This window comes from Typopeltis vanoorti, chromosome 7 (genome assembly GCF_054136105.1).
Source record: "Typopeltis vanoorti isolate ZY-2024b chromosome 7, IOZ_Tvanoo_1.0, whole genome shotgun sequence".
Classification (NCBI taxonomy): Eukaryota; Metazoa; Arthropoda; class Arachnida; order Uropygi; family Thelyphonidae; genus Typopeltis; species Typopeltis vanoorti.
In genome coordinates this window covers 42,889,506-42,907,537 of record NC_143555.1, presented here as the reverse complement: position 1 = coordinate 42,907,537, position 18,032 = coordinate 42,889,506, and the positions used below count along the sequence as shown (strand labels likewise).

Below are 18,032 nucleotides of genomic sequence, written 5' to 3'. Positions count from 1 at the left end.
TAGCTTCCGTACCAATATTTAGAAAACGGTTCCTATCTGTCACTCGAATGGATGGCGCGACCTTGGTTCAGATCACAACTAGGATAAGAGAAATTTAATTATAGATGGGTTAGGCGCTCACAGAGATGAGAAGGTTTTATTGTCAGGAAATGGGAGTTTTTAATCAGCAAAACAGTGACCAGCTGAAGAATATGCAATGATTTTCATCGGAATGAATATTCCATTGAAAGTAATCCAAGCTTTAACAGCTTGCATATATGAACAGCAAATTTTAATATTGTGGAAAAATCCGGAAAAAAAAAAATTCCGTGATAAACAGGAAGTCATAGAAGCAATCATCTATTTTTTTTTTTTGAAAATACAGAAATAAATACCATGGAGGTCACTAAGAATGAGCATTTCCCTATCATCACTGATTCCTTGTATGGTATTCTTAAAAATAAAGGTCACTTTTAATGTCAAAGATACCAGGAATATCTGGAGTAATTACTTAAAAATTGTTAAATCGGATTATAATAGAAGAGTCGTAGAAAATATGAACTCCTGACTTTACATCCAGAAGGAATTATAGAAGGCAGCTGGAACAGATGCTGTTGGACCAGAAATGATTACATATTATTACCACCAGAGTCCATCGAGGGAATCCAGCTGTCATACCTTCCCTTGGTTCATTTACACTGTGGACTCAAAACAGTTAAAGACGAGCCATTCCAGTCACGCATTGATCTGTGAAAGAAAGATCTAGCTCTCATCCTTCCTCAATTGCCAATTATGTCCTCTCCTCATCTTCCATAAAATGAAAATATTTATCTACTGGTATCCTGGATGATTCTTTCAGAAGTTTGTATGTCCCTGTCGTACCACGCTGATTTCCTAGTATCTGCATTCCAGAAATTCTCAATCTCTCCTCATATTCCACAGTCCCTATATGTATCATCTTTGACACTCTTCACTGCATCAGCATTACAACGGAAACCAGAAGTCCAGATGAGGCCGCATCGAAGCCTAGTAAAGGATTTAATGATTTTGTTAGGGGTTCGTTTCATCACTGCAGTTATCCTCTGAGTTGTATTCGCAGTCTTTGCTATATGGCCCTTGAACTTCCTATCTAGCCTTAACCTGGTCAGTTCTAATAGCATACCCCCACCAATATAATACGCCATTGGATATCTCATCACACCAGAGTGCATGACTTTGCATTTACTAATATTGAACTGACAGCCATTTTCACATGTCTGCAAGTGCACTGTCACATTACTGATTTGCCCTGCCTGCCAATCTTTACGTGTCCGCGCAGTTAGGCTAGTGGTTACACGCTTCGCAACCATATGCCTGAGGAAGGGGTGTCCTAGGTTCGATTCCCGTCGATGACGTGAGGAGCTTAAGGATTTTCCTCAGCCATAGCCGGTTTTGGGCGTGGACAGCAGAGTTTTTTCCCCGTGAACACACGCTTCGACAGACATGGGTTATTCCCGGTAGTATCCCATGTCTGTCGAAGAACCTATTGCGCGGGATTATCGGTTACGGAAGCTTACGCGGTAAAATGTGTAGGCCTGCGCGAAAGCGTAGCATACGATGACGATCTTTACGTCATAAGCAAACAGCTGCATGTCTCCTGTCCAACATATATTTATGTAAAGATTGAATAACAGCTGAATCCTGGGTTCATCACTTGTCAGTCAGGTAGCCATGCTGTACCCTCTCAAAAACGTCCAAAGGTATCATGGTGCATCCATTCCCTTGTCTAACTCAGTGGTAACATTATTATAGAATGCAAGCAAATTGCTCATAAATGACCTTCCCTTAGTAAATCCATGCTGTTCGTTGCAAAGTATAGATTATCTGAGGAACTATTTTTGTATGCGAGCTCTCTTATAAACTTTCCAAAATCTTCACCATCACTCCCAAGATACTGATACGTCCATAGTTCATATCAGTTTCTGCACTACTTATATGCAAGATAATTATTCTCCTGTGGAACCTTCTCTGTGCTAAGGCTCAAAGTATTTATAGATAAATCAGATGAAACACTCTTTTAGGATCGGTGCGCTGATATTTCGTCATTTCCTGAATTCTTTGAAGTTGTCTTTAGTTTGCAGAGCTGGTTTCAATAGTTGTGACTCTTCTGATCTGCACTTTATATCATTCTCATGCACATAGTTCTGCTTCCACTTCAGATGCTTGCTGTGCTCCAAGTACGCATTCCAATATTGCATCATTTTATTATTATTTGACACCTCCACGAAGTCCAAAGGCTCATCGAGGGAGGACACCTGCTCTGCATCTGTCTCCACCAACGCCACCGACCACCACTAGTTTTTCCAGAGACAATCGCAAACGTCCATGCCCGAAGCCTTTTGGTTGGAGAGCGGATACGCTAACCACCCGGCCGGCCATTTAAGTCTTTTCTTTTAATGCTTCTCATCCGGGTATTCTCTACAATTAATCATAATTTCTTACCTTATAGTTCAACATATTTACGAAACAATTCTCTGGTCTGTACGGTATGCTAACTATCACTAACATCAATTATTTAGAACAGTTTAACTGAAATCCTCTGACGCTAAAACCAGGTCTAATACTCTTTGATCTCGATTTTCTTCTGTCACATGCTGCTTTAGAAAGTTATCTCGCAACAACCCACCATGTAGTTGATCCTACGACTCCACACCAGATGGTTTTTCATGTAGCAGTCAGCTTGAAGAGAATATTGCTGCCACAGCTTTCCATCCTATATGACTAGCATCACACTCCTAAAAATACTGTACCATTTACATACGATGCCAGATCTCACTAAGGCGATAAACTCTACCGCTTTGTTATTAATTCTCGTGGCATCTGTGTTATAGATTATAAATACTTCCAGGCCTTTTTGTGTACTCACCTCTATAGTCTCCAAGTCAGACAACTTGTAGATCTCTGTCCTCATTTAATACCTCACTCACGTTGATATTACGTATGTGAAAGGATAAGTTCGGACCATTTATGGATTCACATGGAGGTCATAACACCTCCATATGAATCTATAAATGTCTTACACTGTGAAAGTGTCACTACCTTCACAGCACAAGATCGCACGAAGAAAGACCATCACAGATTCGAATCTAGTCACCTAAACAAAGGAGCTTTTTCTAAGTCTGCTGTCGAGTTCATCGATGTTTAGCATAGGAAGTTTTCTTCTGGGAACTCGGGGTTTTTTGGATTGAGGAGTTAAAAGGAAAAAAAGGGTAGAACAGACGCTATTTTAGCGTTAAAAGTCTAAGAGATCGCGGCACTTGTCTGCCGTAATCTGCTTTCTAACAGCGATGACTGAAGGGTACGAACCGATTTCAAATAGGCAGATGCCTACTCCATTTATAAATTATTATTATTATTAACACCTTTTAGCAATAAACTAATAAACTCACTAAATGTGAAGAATTTCCAAAGAAAGATTTAGGCAAGTATACTTGAGAAACCCCCCTACGAAAAATTGGCGCCAAACCTATACTGTTCGTCGCAAATGGAGGAGGGGGGGTAAAGAGGAGAGCAGTCACATGATAGCTATCACTACTTTTTAATTAGCATCCGAGTAAGAGAATATGGCAGACAACAGCTGCCACCTCGTGGTCTCTAACGCTATAGATTGTCTCAAATAGTGTGATTTCTAGTTGATTTTCTTGAGTTCAGGGAAGGAAACCCCAAGTGTTCGTGCCAGAGGCCGGGAACGGGTCGGAAAAATTATTAGAAAAAGCTAGAATCGAACATAGAACGGTCTCTCTTACCAATCTCTAAGAGGTGTTTTAAGGAATAGGCCAGGATGCATTGATAAGTTGGTGCAGTCAAGATTGCTTTAGAATGAAATAAGTTTTCTGTCAACAATGCTTTCCAAACTGATCTATTAATGACAGATTGTTATTGAAAAGACCATTTACGGAATATAGCAGATAAGTCATTATTGAATCAGTAATTTAAAAAATATAAACGTAAGTGGATGGAACACGTTCAAAGAATGAAAACAGAAAGATTAAGGCTTGTTTTGGTAAAGTACAAGCCCTTAGGAAAAAGAAAACCAGGACGTCCTCTTATAAGTCATCGTTTAAGTCCTGAACGGCCACTCTAGACATGATTATAATGACGTCATTATTCAGGTGGGGTGTATATGACCATCTATTGGATGCTGTCTTAGCGTCAAGAGGGAAAAAAAAAAAAAAAAAACTTAAATGACTTGTGCAAATTATAAACGGAAAGGAATAGGTAATATCGTACACGTAATATTTTTAACCGAGTTCTGATGAGTCCTCGTTTCAGTATCAAAATATATTCATTATTTCAGGTAGATGGAGTTTCAATTCAACGATATTAATGGCTGCTCAGTGTGTATGGAGCTGTGCACTCTGTTGTGTTAATCTATCTTACGACGTCAGTGACCAGGAAGGGACATGATAGTCACAGCAATGAAAATGGCTGTCCAGCTTGGTGTTCACGTCTTCTGGCTGGAGATAGCTTTGGTTATTCTGTAAGTCAACACTCGAGTGTTTATTAGCCATAATCAGTGAAATAGTAGCGTGATACACGTCGAATTCGGTCTAGAATGGAGTACGACAGGCCAATGATCTCATTAAATTCTCCTGTCGGCTAAACACAAGCAACTACTACAGTCGATACTTCAGACACGAGAAAAGGTCAGTGATGGGTTCAAGCTGATTGCATGGTAAAGCTCTTTGCGCCAAGCAAAATAAATTAGTGGATCTACTGAGAGGGATTCATTCCAATGAAATCTGAGAGAATTTGAGTCTGCAACCCTGTTCAAAATTTTTCATCTAGTGGAAATTTTTTCCCACGGATTGAGGATGTTCTGGAGGGTAAAGAGACGAATAATCACGATCGTCCTTAGGCAGTACGTCTAATAAATTGGCCACTCCGTTTATGGTTGAAACAGTACTGGTCGTATCCATGTTTTTATGGATCTACATGTAAGCATTCGCTATGATGCCGTATCGGAAGTGAGGATTACAATTCATGCATTAACAGCTCCATCTGTGCTTGTGTGTTAATCGATAAAAAATGAACTTGGGTTGCCGACAAATGCTATTATACATATTCCAACGAGTCGAACTGATCTAATAGTGATAATAATTAAGGAGACAGTGGGGAAAGAATGAATTGTGCCATAAATTAAATAAGTTGATTTTTTCATAGTTATATATGCATAATATCGAAAGCACGCACTACTAAATTATCCACTGTATTCTTTGTCAAATTGCAATTAAATATCTAGATGTAAATCTCTCCCCTTTCGATAACGGAATATATCTCTGACTTTAAGATCTTAACCAAAAAAAAAATTTAATCTGCTGCTGGTCCACTATTGGATTTTAACTAACACGCAATTTTAGAATAGTGAACGATGTAATTTATTATGAGTTATGTTTTTTGCAAGAGGACTCTTAAAATTTGCTCTCCTTCACCAATCTCCAGGAGAACCGTAGGCTAAGTAACAAAACCAAAATGGTTCTCTTGCCATTACTACGTCGTTAGTGTTTTCTTTCTTCTCAGCACAGTCGAATTCTGATGTGATTTGCAATATTCAGAGAATTGCTACTGATGATTTTTTTTCCCCGTTGTTGTTTTATCTATCGTTGACGAAAAAAAAAGCATTATATTAATGCATTAAAAGTTTCTGCATTTATTTTGGCACAAAAAAATGAATGGAAACAAAACTAATAATTATTCTGCAACGAACGAAACATAATTAAAGTGAGTAATCTTCTACAAAAGTTCTTGGTCATTTTAATTAAACTTCATGCCTCGCATAGCAACATACTCGCCTCTAGGTGGCGCTACAGAGTGCGAGAGAAGTTCACAACTCTATCGGGCTCATTAGAAACGCCATCAATCAGACAGGCAGTTTTTTTTTACTCTGGCTGGATCTCTGAAAGCTTCACTCTGTGACCAACTGATAACAGGAGGCTTTGTGTGAGTTTCTCTCTCTCACTGTATGAGTGTGTGGATGGGGGACTAAAGCTCGCTAGCTGAGCGCCTTGCCCGTTTTTTCTATGCACTCCGTCCGCCTTCTATCGGGATTTTTATCAGAAATTGACAGCGGGTGATTGATGGCATTTCAATCCGGTCGTAGCGCTGTTAGCTTCCCCGAGTTGTCTGTGAAGACTAAATTCTCATAGAACGCTGCGTTTCATGGAAGTCAGCCAGGAAATGGCAGCTCTCATTAAGTCCTTTGGGCAGAGGAAAGCTCCTTGAAGTTAAAATGACATGAATATAGGACAGATAGCCGATGCTCGTAGTTCCAAAAAGAGCGTCTTCCTCACCCCCAACACACTCTTAACCAAATGAATGATGCATCACCGAAATAGATTTGATTTTCATGGAAAATTCTCATCAGGATTTAAAAAAAAAAGTAGGCTGTTTAAATTAATCCCTCAACGCTGACATGATTAAATAATTAATAGCAGTGGCTGTTTTTATGGCTTGCATTTGTCGGTCATTATTTAATCTGCATATCGGCAAAAGCAGATAAACTTCAGAAAGCAAAAATATTGAACTTGCGCAGAACCAATAATTTCCAGCAGCTTGAAGAATAATTTCGCTTTCAGAATATAAAACATTCGACTCTCTGCTATCGATCTTTATTATTTCACCAGCGAAAATTAGTGCATCCATCTCCGAGAACAATGCCGTTACAAATGCAAAGGTTTCCTTCCATTTTCATATTGAATTTTTCATTGGAAATGACATTTGCAAGCAATCTACACATCTTGAGATGCAACTTTCATCCACGTAGAGAGGATACGATACATCTTTTCTTAAAACACTGCAGTTAAGGCAGCTTCTGAGAACTTTTTGTCAAAATATTGTGATATGAAACATTTAAAAAAAGTGCATGCTACGTTTTTAAAATATTTTGTACTGTAGGTTACAAGTGAAATTCACAGAAGAATTGGACGAAGTTTGCGATGTAGAGAGATAAGTAAATAATCCATTATTGGTAAACTAATAGAATTTCCACACCAACGCTTAGGGTGTGTAGACTCGAAGTGTACTGTGGCAGAGATAATTATAGATGACTCTCATGGCCCAGTGGGAGGTAACTTTGTTTAGTGGAGGCATGAAGTGATTTGAAAAAGTTTTGCTTCGTCTTTTAAAAGGTGGTACTTCTGTTCGTTCAGATATCTATAATTTCACTGGGCATCAGCGAATGGCCCGTGGTGCCTCACGAATTCCCGCCAGATGATCCTATTAGAGGTGTTTCTTGAGACTTCAATTCTCCAAAACCAATCACTCCACCTACGACTTCCTTTTTACCCTGTCCAAAATATTCCAGTTTTCTTCCATTGATGCTCTTAAGGAGTCTTCAAGTTGTATCGCTCCTTACCAGAACCCATCCATTTGTCCTCCTTTCAGTTTATGAGATCCTCACTTTATTGTAATGATACCACATCTCACAAGCAGCTATACTTTTGCTATCAGATTTCTTTAGGTTCCATGAGTACCTGCGGAAGAAACGACTGCATGCACAGTAGAATCTTCAGCTTTGTTCCTGTACTGGTAGATTAAGAATAGCTAAACGTTTAGAAGTGCAGAGAAGTAAGCAGACACTTCTTGAATACCATCAAAAATGAAGTATAATTGTGTGTTATAAAAAAAGAGAGGCCACCCCATGCTCTTCTTAAACTGCTGGATTAATCCGACTTCTTCTTGCTCACATGTTGAATACAATTAAAAGCTTTTGAGTAGACTGACTGTGAAGCACATTACCAACTCTATACTTCTCAGCGATTTGTCTCTAAGAAAAATGATCCAGTACCCATCTCGGCCTTAATCCTATTTAGTAGAATCGTGCTTGCATGGGAGATTGAATAGTTTTTGCAGCGGCGTGAATACTGACTTCTTCCTATCTTCCACATCCTTTTATAATCAAACTATGAAACACTCTCTTGTCCCTCTATCGCCTGTAGCCTTAATTAACTAATCACACGTGTATCAAATTTATTACGCAGATATTTCGTCTTATGATATGTAAGACGAAATATCTGCATAATAAATTTGATACGCGTGTGATTCTATAGTTATGGATACTTCACAAGTCTCACTGAATGGATTCCATCGGCACCTGGAGCTTTATTAAGCTCTTTCAACCTCATGCCTAAGTGGAGTTGGTTCCAACTCAACAGTCCACCGGGGAGGGTTTCCTTCAGCCTCTTTCTTATACAGTTACGCGCAGTAGTTAGTGCTGCTTCATCCCGTTCTTGGTTTTGTGAACTTGAACACAAGTTGACCCAAGCATTCTTTTTGTAACTGTGTGGCATTTCTAAGAAAAGTCAGAAAAACATTAGGTAGGATAAATCTTATGCTATGTAGTTTTTATTTCACGAACAGATCTGTGGTTCTCTTGCTCTTCTAATTGGATCCCAGAGCATTTCATGTTTGTTCTCCCAAAGAGTATGTAACCTTTTTGAGGTTTCTTCCACGAACCCTCTGGGGGGAGGGTACTCTGGAATGATCTTACTACTTTATGATCTGTGCCACAAGATGCTTGTCTTTCCACCATTGCGGTGGCATGATGTAGTCAATATTTGATGTCCAAGCATGGGCGTCCGCAGAAAATTTTCCAGGGGGAACAAATCTTGGAGGAAAATAAATTATTTATTTTTTCACAAGTAGGTCCCGGGGGGGAAGTGGCCCGTTCCTCCTCTCTGCAGACGCCCATGTGTCTAAGTAATAATTTTTATTAAAAATTACCGCATACATTTCACTTATTTTATATATACTATGTTCTTATTCCTGCTGGCACCTTTCATTTGTAAAATTTTGCATTGCTAATAAATAATCTGTCATCATGGACAAATTCAAGCAGTCTTGCAGCAAGGCTGTTATATCTTTCTAGGCCTAACTGCCGTACTCTTTCCCATTGTATGCATTAAAGTTTTCTTTGTCAAGCAGTTCAAACCAGGCTGTGGATTTTCGTAGAATTTCTCACTCCCTTCATCAGGTCTATCTGCGTGGGGCGCATAAAATACCCCCAATCGATACACTGGTAGAATGAACCTTAGGATACTTTTTATCAGACCTGCCATTTACTGCCTTACAATCAAGAACGGATTTTTGCCTGATCTTTCCTCAGCACCACAACTATCCCATGGTGTTTCGGAATTCCACCCCCCACCACCACCATAAACAACTTGTTCTCCGTCCTGCCTCCTGAAATGTCCTTCCCCTTCCATGCAAATGAGACAGTCTCATCTGAATTCTCGGACATGTCGTGTGCCTATGTAAAGTTCACTAATGAGATTAATTCCGTGTCTCCTCATTCATTAATAGGTTTTTGTATTAGAAACTGTAAATATATATACTTTTCAAACAAGATCCTGTGTGACCACTGATGTAGCATTGCTTCTTATTCTTTATGCAAGCAACTCTTTCAGGACTTCCGCCATCTGATAGGAATGGATTTCCCACAAGTCATTCTGATAACTCATGTCTAAATTATTCTCTTTTTTAATCTTCCTTGACATAAGGAGGCGAGGAGATGGATTTATATCTGTCCCTGCTACCAACTCTTTTAAATGTTTTCCTTAGAGAGAATTCATATTCTCGGGAGATTTTAATTGTTCGTAATAAATGAATCTATCGCAAACTATTTACATCTGTTCTATAAGCAGTACACATCGCATTCTAATGGTGATTCTAACAGCATAAGCACATCAACTGGAAAAATATTTTGAGAGAGTTCAGTGCTTCATTTTCCAGCTTGAGGAAGACTAATAATTTTCTATATATTGCTATGAAAATATTCATTCCACTTTAACGAATTCTTGTTCTTAATCTAAGTGCCAGGGCTAGGATATTTAAAATCTCCATACTATAATTCCAAAATAAACTGAAAACTTGTAGTATTCATGCATTTTGGGGGCAATAACTTTTCTCGAATCCTCCCTTTGGTTTTATTGCTTCTTATCCTTACTGATGGTTCTTGCAACAGTCATTTTGTCAACTCAATGTCATCAAGTATCTTCTTAGGACTAATCGTTCATAACATACATAAATCAATAACAATCCTTCTGTATTCAAGGTTTTTTTTTTTCTTGTTTTCGTTCGATTTTACTTCGTCAGCTCTACACAAACCATTTATACTTTCCTTACAATTGGGACAGTGTCCGTAGAAGATTCTTTCTCTACCTACCACTATGGAAAAAAAGATTAACGATCCATCTCTCGACACTATTCCGTTCTCTTTCTTCCCAAGGTCATCATCAGAAATGGCAACAGTTATTCACCAAACTCTAAAAAAAACTCATCAGGCTTCCATCTTAAATAGCATAATTTGTAAGTGCTCAAATCTCTTATAGGACGCAATGAACCAACTGAAAATGAATTAGGGGATCTCATATACGGTTGTGGAAGAGTTTTCATCCCACAGAACACACGCTGTTAATGTATTTATGTGTGTCTCTTAACTTCAGAACCTTGGTTGTTTATGCAGTAAATTCCATCTCTTTTGTTTATCGCTCTCACCCACAGGGATCATTGTTCTTGTGAGAGCAACACATCGTCAGATTCGCAATTGATTTTTTTTTTTCTAAATCAAATATTGGCAATGTTGCACAGAAATGATAGAAATCCATTAATTATCATACTTTTTGTCCAACACTTATGATGTTATCTCGCCTATTAAAGTTCCTATCACAAAATTATTTTTTATATTTTTTTTCGTCTCTGCAGGAGGTACAATCGGAGGTGCCAGTACCGCTTACAGTCCAGATGGTTCGGGTATGGGCTACATGATGGACGGGAGCCAACAGATGCACATCAGACCACCAGGTACATTTTTATGTATATGACATTAATAATTTCTTCTCATTACCTGAGCCATTCCAAAGTTCATGATTTAGTAAATTTCCAATGAGTATAGCGCCATTTTGAAGATTAATAAATGTTGGATTATTAGTTATGGTTGTTTTTTCTGCAGTACCTGTATTGATTTTAGTCATTGTTCATGCAGAGACACTGGAATAAGACGGTGTACTTCAAATAAAAGAGAGAAGCCGTGTCATCGATTAGGATTGTACCTAGCTCTCTGAAAATCACTGACATACTCATATCAGTCGGAGGAGAACCTGTCCATGATTATAAGATATCAATTTCTGCTTTGAATTTCATCTCCTAATGAAAACTACCATTCAGATTTGAAAAGTAATCAATATTTTAAGCATCTCATACTAATTTATTTTACTGCAATAACTGTTCACAATCGACGAGCTGACTTTTGGAAGTCAAACATGCACTAGTAAAAGGTCTCAAAATATCAAATTTCGTGTGTTGCCTAACATCGTAGAGAAGCGATCATTACAGGGATGGTTGGGTATGTCAGCTTATATAAGCTGCAGTCTTCCACTTACCGAGTGGAGATCGTCTAACGACGTTGGACATTTAAAAAATGCATGAGATGGACAAAAAAACTCGAACATTTTAATAGTTTAAACTTTTCTTTCAGTAAAGTAGTAGTAACAGACCAGATCACTATAATACAATCGTTGTGAAAAACTATTAGAACATACTGCATACCAGTTTCCGTCGCTTTTGAATGTTCTTGCAAGGTAGTTTAAACTTTTTCATATCGATCTATAAACGAGATGTATAACACATCATTTGATATGTGCAGGTGAGGGTTCAGAATATTGACATTTTTCTTGAAGAGTTGAAAGGCTGTTCCAGAGGACAGGAAGAAGAAGGTTCGAAGGAAAAGAAGAATGTATATCAAACGTTCCTGGCGACTAAGTCAGCTTGTGCTCTTAGAGAACACAGAGACAAATGTAAGAAACGCTAAACACTATGTAAAACTATCTAAACAAACGTCATGGGAAGAAAGTAGCAAGATATTCTGGAGGCTTTTGAAAAAGCTCAGAAATTAAGTGTGCTGCAAAAGGAGACATGAAAATTGGAGAAAAAGATATCCTTGATGTACGGAGTAATTATTTGAAACAAGCAGTGATGACAGCACAGTGGTAAAAAGCATGCAGTCAGGAATATATATCCATATTTAAAGTGGAAATGCAGTGGGAGTAGATGATATTCGACCAAAAATGCTCAAGTGTGGAGGTCTAGAAATCTTACAATGACTGCACTGCATAGTTCAGAGGTACGAATTCCAGATGATTGGAGTAGAGCTCTCGTAGTACCCATATATAAAAAGGGAAATTGCGGACACGTATAATACTATGCATTATACATGTCCGCAAGTTTGCTTACACTTGGATAAAGGATTAAACTAAATATATAATTTATAGTCTAACCCAGTGGGGAAAAAAACTTCCAACATCTTTCTCTAATCCAGAGCAACTTAATAATAAGGTGTGACACCTTTTGGCAACTCAACTTCAGTGGGTCTGGGTCCCACCAAAGAGACCAATAAAGGTCGAAACATGACCCTTCCCTTAATGCATAGTATTATACATGTCCGCAAGAAGATGTGCTTTGCATTATGGATACTAAGGCAAGTGATGTGAAGCTTTGTCCACTTTTGCTACCAGTTGCCTCGGTCCTGAAGATACTTCAGGAGCAAACTTTGTTTGCTTATAGCTGAGAAATCATGGGAATATAACATTACAAAACTTAAATACAGATCTTTGTTGACCTGCAAAAAGCGCCAAGAGAAAAGTTATTCAAAACACTACAGTTGTATGGTGTCAATGGGGCATTATATCAAGCAATACTTAGTCTTTATTTGAGTTGTAAGTCAGCAGTTAGAATTGAAGTACAGGAAGGTGGTTTGATGTTAAATCTGGGGACAGACAAGGATGTACATTATCCCTTCTGTTATTCATTATCTATATGGATCACATTATGAAAGAAAGTGGTATTAAAAATTATATCAGAATTGGAGATGTTAATGTCAGCTCTTTGCTTTATGCGGATGGTGTTATAAAGCCGGTACAAGTCTGCAAGATTTCCTGACTAAATTGAATAACTGTTGCAATATATTTGGTATGAAGTTCAGCAATAACAAATAGCATTGAAAATATCAACTATATCTTGAATGGAGAACCTGTAGAATAAGTAAAACATTTCAGCTACTTAAGCACAATTTTTAGTGAAGATGGGAAAATAGACAACAGAACCAATAAAGCTGATATGGTAGGAAGTCAACTGAATACATTTAATATGGAATAAGAGAGAAATGAGCTGTATACAGGAATGTTAAAATTGGTTTTAACTTGTGGATCTGAGAGCTAGGTTACAAATAAAACACTTTATCAAAGACTAGATACAACAGATATGTCAGTCATGTGAAAGATTAGTGGAGTGAACGGATGGCATCAATGACAATATCATATTTGGAAAGAACTTAATATTGTTAGCAGAGCTCATCTCAGGTGGTATGGTCACTTAAACAGAATGGGAGAGGAAAGATTAGTAAAATAAGTACTCTCTGCCAGGTTGGCAGGAAAAAGATCCCAAGATATAGGTGGATTAACATGGTAAAAGTGCTTTAGAAGACAGAAATGTAAGATCTGATAATATTGGAGGAAAATTGTTGATAGGAAGTTTATAATGATGTTTTTCATGTCTTACCATCATATTCTGTACATCTTCATCGTATTGAAGGGATGGTATGAAGATGATCTTGAAGCTTGGAATGTCTGTGCACTGCATGGTTTGTGGAAATGATTACTGGTAACAGAGTAGGCAATTTATTATATGAGAAAGAGGGTGGGTGGTAGAATGGACTTCTGAAGCGCTTCTGCATCGGTGGCGGAGCTCAAAGAGAGGAAGCTGCCAATTTACTGAGCAGTCCATATGCTACTGTAGATATAACACAAAATCTCAGTGATAGTTATTCTATTATCAAGAATCTTAAATTTCCTATCGCGATGGCCCGTTTACGATGTACTGCTGTGATTGGAGACTCAATTACCAATTTTTGTTGGAATAGTGAGTCTGGTGATTTGCTGTTCATATGGCGAAAACTTTACATAGTGGTAGTTTTCTTCAATATAAAAGGATCATATATGCAGATTAGAGTGCACTGTGTTGCAAAATTTAACGAGCTGTTATCAGAAATGGACTAGTCTGATGTGGGTGGAATTGTAGTATCATTAGAGTATTCGAGATCAAAACGTTAAGTTTCAGAAAGTAATAGGAAGGGGGAGCACGTTTCTTACGTAAGGCATTAATGAATTCGCGCAACGTGGAGTTCATAGGTGCGTGCCGGAACTTTCGTCAGCGTTAGTTTGTATGAAAGGGTTGCTCTGCGCAACGTAAACAGTGCCGGAGTTCGATTTGTGATGCAGATGTCGCCGTGACTAAGTGAGTTACAATATAGCCCTTCAAATAAGATTTAAAAAAAAAATTTTTAAGCGTCTACCGATGACATCGTTCAATTTGTTAGCTTAGTTTTTTTTTTTTTCAAATCTAGTCTCCTCGGGAATCATCAGAAGGTAGTAATGTGGAACTCCTCTGAAAAAAAAAAAAAAAAAGAATCAGATTAGGTACAAAATGATTATTAAGGTTATTAATTCATAATTTCTTTACAATTAATGCAAAATGATATTCTTATGAAACTGTTTTTATTCCACAGGCATGCAAAACCTTCCCTGTACTGAAGGATCGATGGGAATGAGCCACATGGGAAGTATGGGCGGATATTCTCAAATGCCTCAGCTGCGCTCTCCCGTCCACTCGCAAGCTATGCTTTTACCAGGTCACCCTCATGCGATGATGATGGCAGCACATGCACCAATGGCTCATCCTGGCATTCCTCCTCAAGGTTCACCTTACGACGGATCGGGTCAGCACATCATGGATATTCACGCCAGCTAAATGCTGGACCGTTAGAGAGTGTGTACAGCAGCCGGGACTACTCATGTGTGGAAGCCGTTGAAACAGCGCCCTCCAGGTGGCTACTCTGTACAGCAATGATTTCTGCGCTCGAGATTTTGAACGGGGGACCACGACGCATCCTGTGTACATCAGTCACGGAAAACAAGAACTTTTAGGACTGCAAAGTTCTGGTCACTGTTGAAGTGTGTAAGGCACCAGTAGTCGAGAGCGAGTACTGGCGATGTCGTAAAGAAAAGAGACAAACATCTTAGTCATGTGCATATATATCTTCCATTATTATTGTTTTTTAATCTCTTAGACAGGTTGCTTCAAAGCCATTCGTGTGACCCGAGGTCAGGTCACCCGAAAAGGGTAACATCTCGGCAAAGTATATTAGGAATGACAGAATCCAGCTTTGGTCATATTGAACAATGTGCGTGACGATAGCAACATAAGCAGTCAATTGCTTAGAAAGTTAAAATTATTTTTTTCCGGGACTGTCTAATTTTTAAACTAACCACCCCTTTTTGGTTTTATGTTACTGCCGTGATGGGTCCTAGTACTCGCTGTCCCGAACTTAGAGGATTCACCTGACCGACAAAGCAAATATTAGGATGGCACAGCAATTTCTATTAACATGCCGAATTATTTTTCGTGTGTTCGGTGTATTTACGTCCTGTTTTATTGTGTATACATCTCTACAGTAGCCCGGATATTAAACAAGACGCAGGATCCAAGTAACATACAGACTTGAAGCAGATTAACTGTTCTCTGGTTAACAGGGTAAGTGTGAATAGAGCACTGCAATGTGTGTAATATAGTCACTGGGCTGTCAGCTATACAGACCAGTACTTTGTTATGTATTGTACCTAAATAAAGTGATTATTGGGATTTAAAAAAAAAGGTATTCGTTGTTTTAATGCATTTCAACTCACCACATGCTACCTTTTCTATATAAATATTGTATTGCGATGACGTCTGGTGTACACCCCTTACATTTTTGAGTATAATAGGGAGGATGCTTCGATTACATAAAGTACTACTCTCTCCCAAAGCACTATTACGTAAGTAAAGTTATATTGAGCGCCTTTCATCTGACCTCTCTGGATCCTTGTAATGCGTGTGACGTAGTAAACATTGGCAACGAACCAAACATCCCCATGGCGTCACTAAGAGGTCGAACCAAGGCCATGCGGCATCCTTTCTCTAAGAGGCTAAAAAGGCCTCTACTCCTACATTGCTAGAAGAAAAAGTTTCCAACGTCGAGTCATTTGACGGCTGTCAGTGGATAGTCTTTTATCGCAGACTCTTAAACAACACCATCCATCGACCACACACGCACAAGAAAAAAGTTTTAAACCTCTTGAGGTCGCTAATTAATGTTTCAAAACTTACTTGCTCCATTTAGTTTAGATCCACAGGACACACAGAGCGTAGGCAGATGCATTAACTTTGAATGTTCAGAACATTTCTTGTAGGAAGCTTTTTTTCCCCCCTTTTAAGTTACGAGATACCTTCTTACTCAAGTGTTCTAAAGAAACATTGCACCGTTATTAATGTCATTAAAAACTACATCCATTATATATATACAGAACACAACAATTTAAAACAATGTGCATTTATTAAGTGGTAGGAAAGAAAAAAAGAGGGCGTTTGCAAATTTACAATAATTTCTTATGTACATACATAAAGAAAACAAGTTGAATATTATAAAGAACTGTGCTTAATCGTCATCTTGCCAATTAAAGAGAAACTTATGGAAATATTACGTCACATCCGCCTGTTTGTTAAAACAGCAATCATAAATAAATGGAAAATCGGCAGATAATCCAAAATGTGACTGATAAAATAAATAATGAAGTCTGCATAACTTGTGTAATTATTACTTTTTTTTTTCCTAAGAAGCTTGAATTTTAGAGGATAATGACAACAAAAGCAGTCAGTGATATATATGAATGATTTGCTACTTCTAATCATGTACCGTGCATCCTTGGACAGTTGAGATTTAGTTTACTATTTATATTGTATGAATGCGTGAGAACAATAAATTGATATTAGATTTGAGAATGACTTAAGTATTCTTCCTCATCATCATAAGAACACTAGTTAGAGATTATTAACATGATCTTCTGAAGATAAATAATTTGAATCTATAGCGAGACAGAATCGAAAGTTTGACTGTTGGTACCAGAACATAAAGAAGGTTTCTACTGCAAACTTAGTCCCTTTTCAAATACTCCTGATGTATTTATAGAAAAATAGTTCAAAGGGACAGAAACATATCTACGAAAGTATAATTTAATAATTGCTAAAAGCGCTTCAATTCTGCATTCTATTACGATAGAAATTCACACATTAGTTGGAATGTATTACGAAGAGAAGGCATTCTTAAAATAATCCAGGATTTCGTTCCTTTAAAATTAGTTATTAATCTCAGTATTGCTAATCTAGAAAACTGTGGTTTAGAAGATTACGTCATTGAAAGTCAGGATAAAATAAATAAATATACTAAAGGATCACAAAGAACCATGAATATACCTTTCCCAGTAAAAGCTTTACAAAATTAAGCACTAATAAAGAAATGAACTGCATTAGCCACTTATTGGCATTATGGGTTTATTACACATCTTCTGTTCCTAGTACGAATTCAAAATCTCATTACTTAATGGTTTCAGAATACCCCTTCTGCAGAGACATATAGGGCAGAGTTTCGCCTGCTTTCATTTGCCAAATTATATTAGTTAAATATACTTGAGAAACGGCTAAGAAGAAATGTGGAAGAGAAGCTTGGTGAAGAACAAGCTGGATTCAGGGCGAATATAGGTTGTCAGGATCAGATTTTCACTTTAAGACAAAGATCTGGAAAAGGCATATGACAAAGTGCCAAGAGAGAAGCTATTCGAAACACTACAGTTGTATGGTGTATTATATCAAGCAATACTTAAATAAAGAACTAAGCTGTAACTCAGCGGTCAGATGGTTTCGTTATGAAGGAAAGTAGTATTAAAATTGGTGATGTTATACTTTTGAATAAATCCAGTACAAGACCGAAACATTCCCTGACTAAATTGAATAATTATTGTATGAAAATAGGCAGAAGCATTGAAAACATCAAACAGCATCCTGAATAGTGAACCTATAGAACAAGTAAAACATTTCAGCTACTTAGATGGTAAATTAAATATGGAAATACACAACAGAATCAACAAAGCTGG

At 37.8% G+C, this 18,032-nt stretch overlaps 1 protein-coding gene across 4 annotated transcripts in view; it reads left to right on the top strand.

Moving 5' to 3' along the window:
- Positions 1-15,724, top strand: part of LOC150104629 (homeobox protein Meis1-like) — a 156,607-nt gene extending 140,883 nt beyond the window's left edge. For all 4 annotated transcript variants that reach the window (XM_090395231.1, XM_090395233.1, XM_090395232.1 and 1 more), the window contains exons 10-11: positions 10,720-10,818; positions 14,576-15,724. In XM_090395231.1, coding sequence (XP_090251357.1) covers positions 10,720-10,818; positions 14,576-14,817 — 341 coding nt within the window. In that variant the 3' untranslated portion in view covers positions 14,818-15,724. The remainder of the gene's footprint in view (positions 1-10,719; positions 10,819-14,575) is intronic.
- Positions 15,725-18,032: the final 2,308 nt, after the last annotated feature.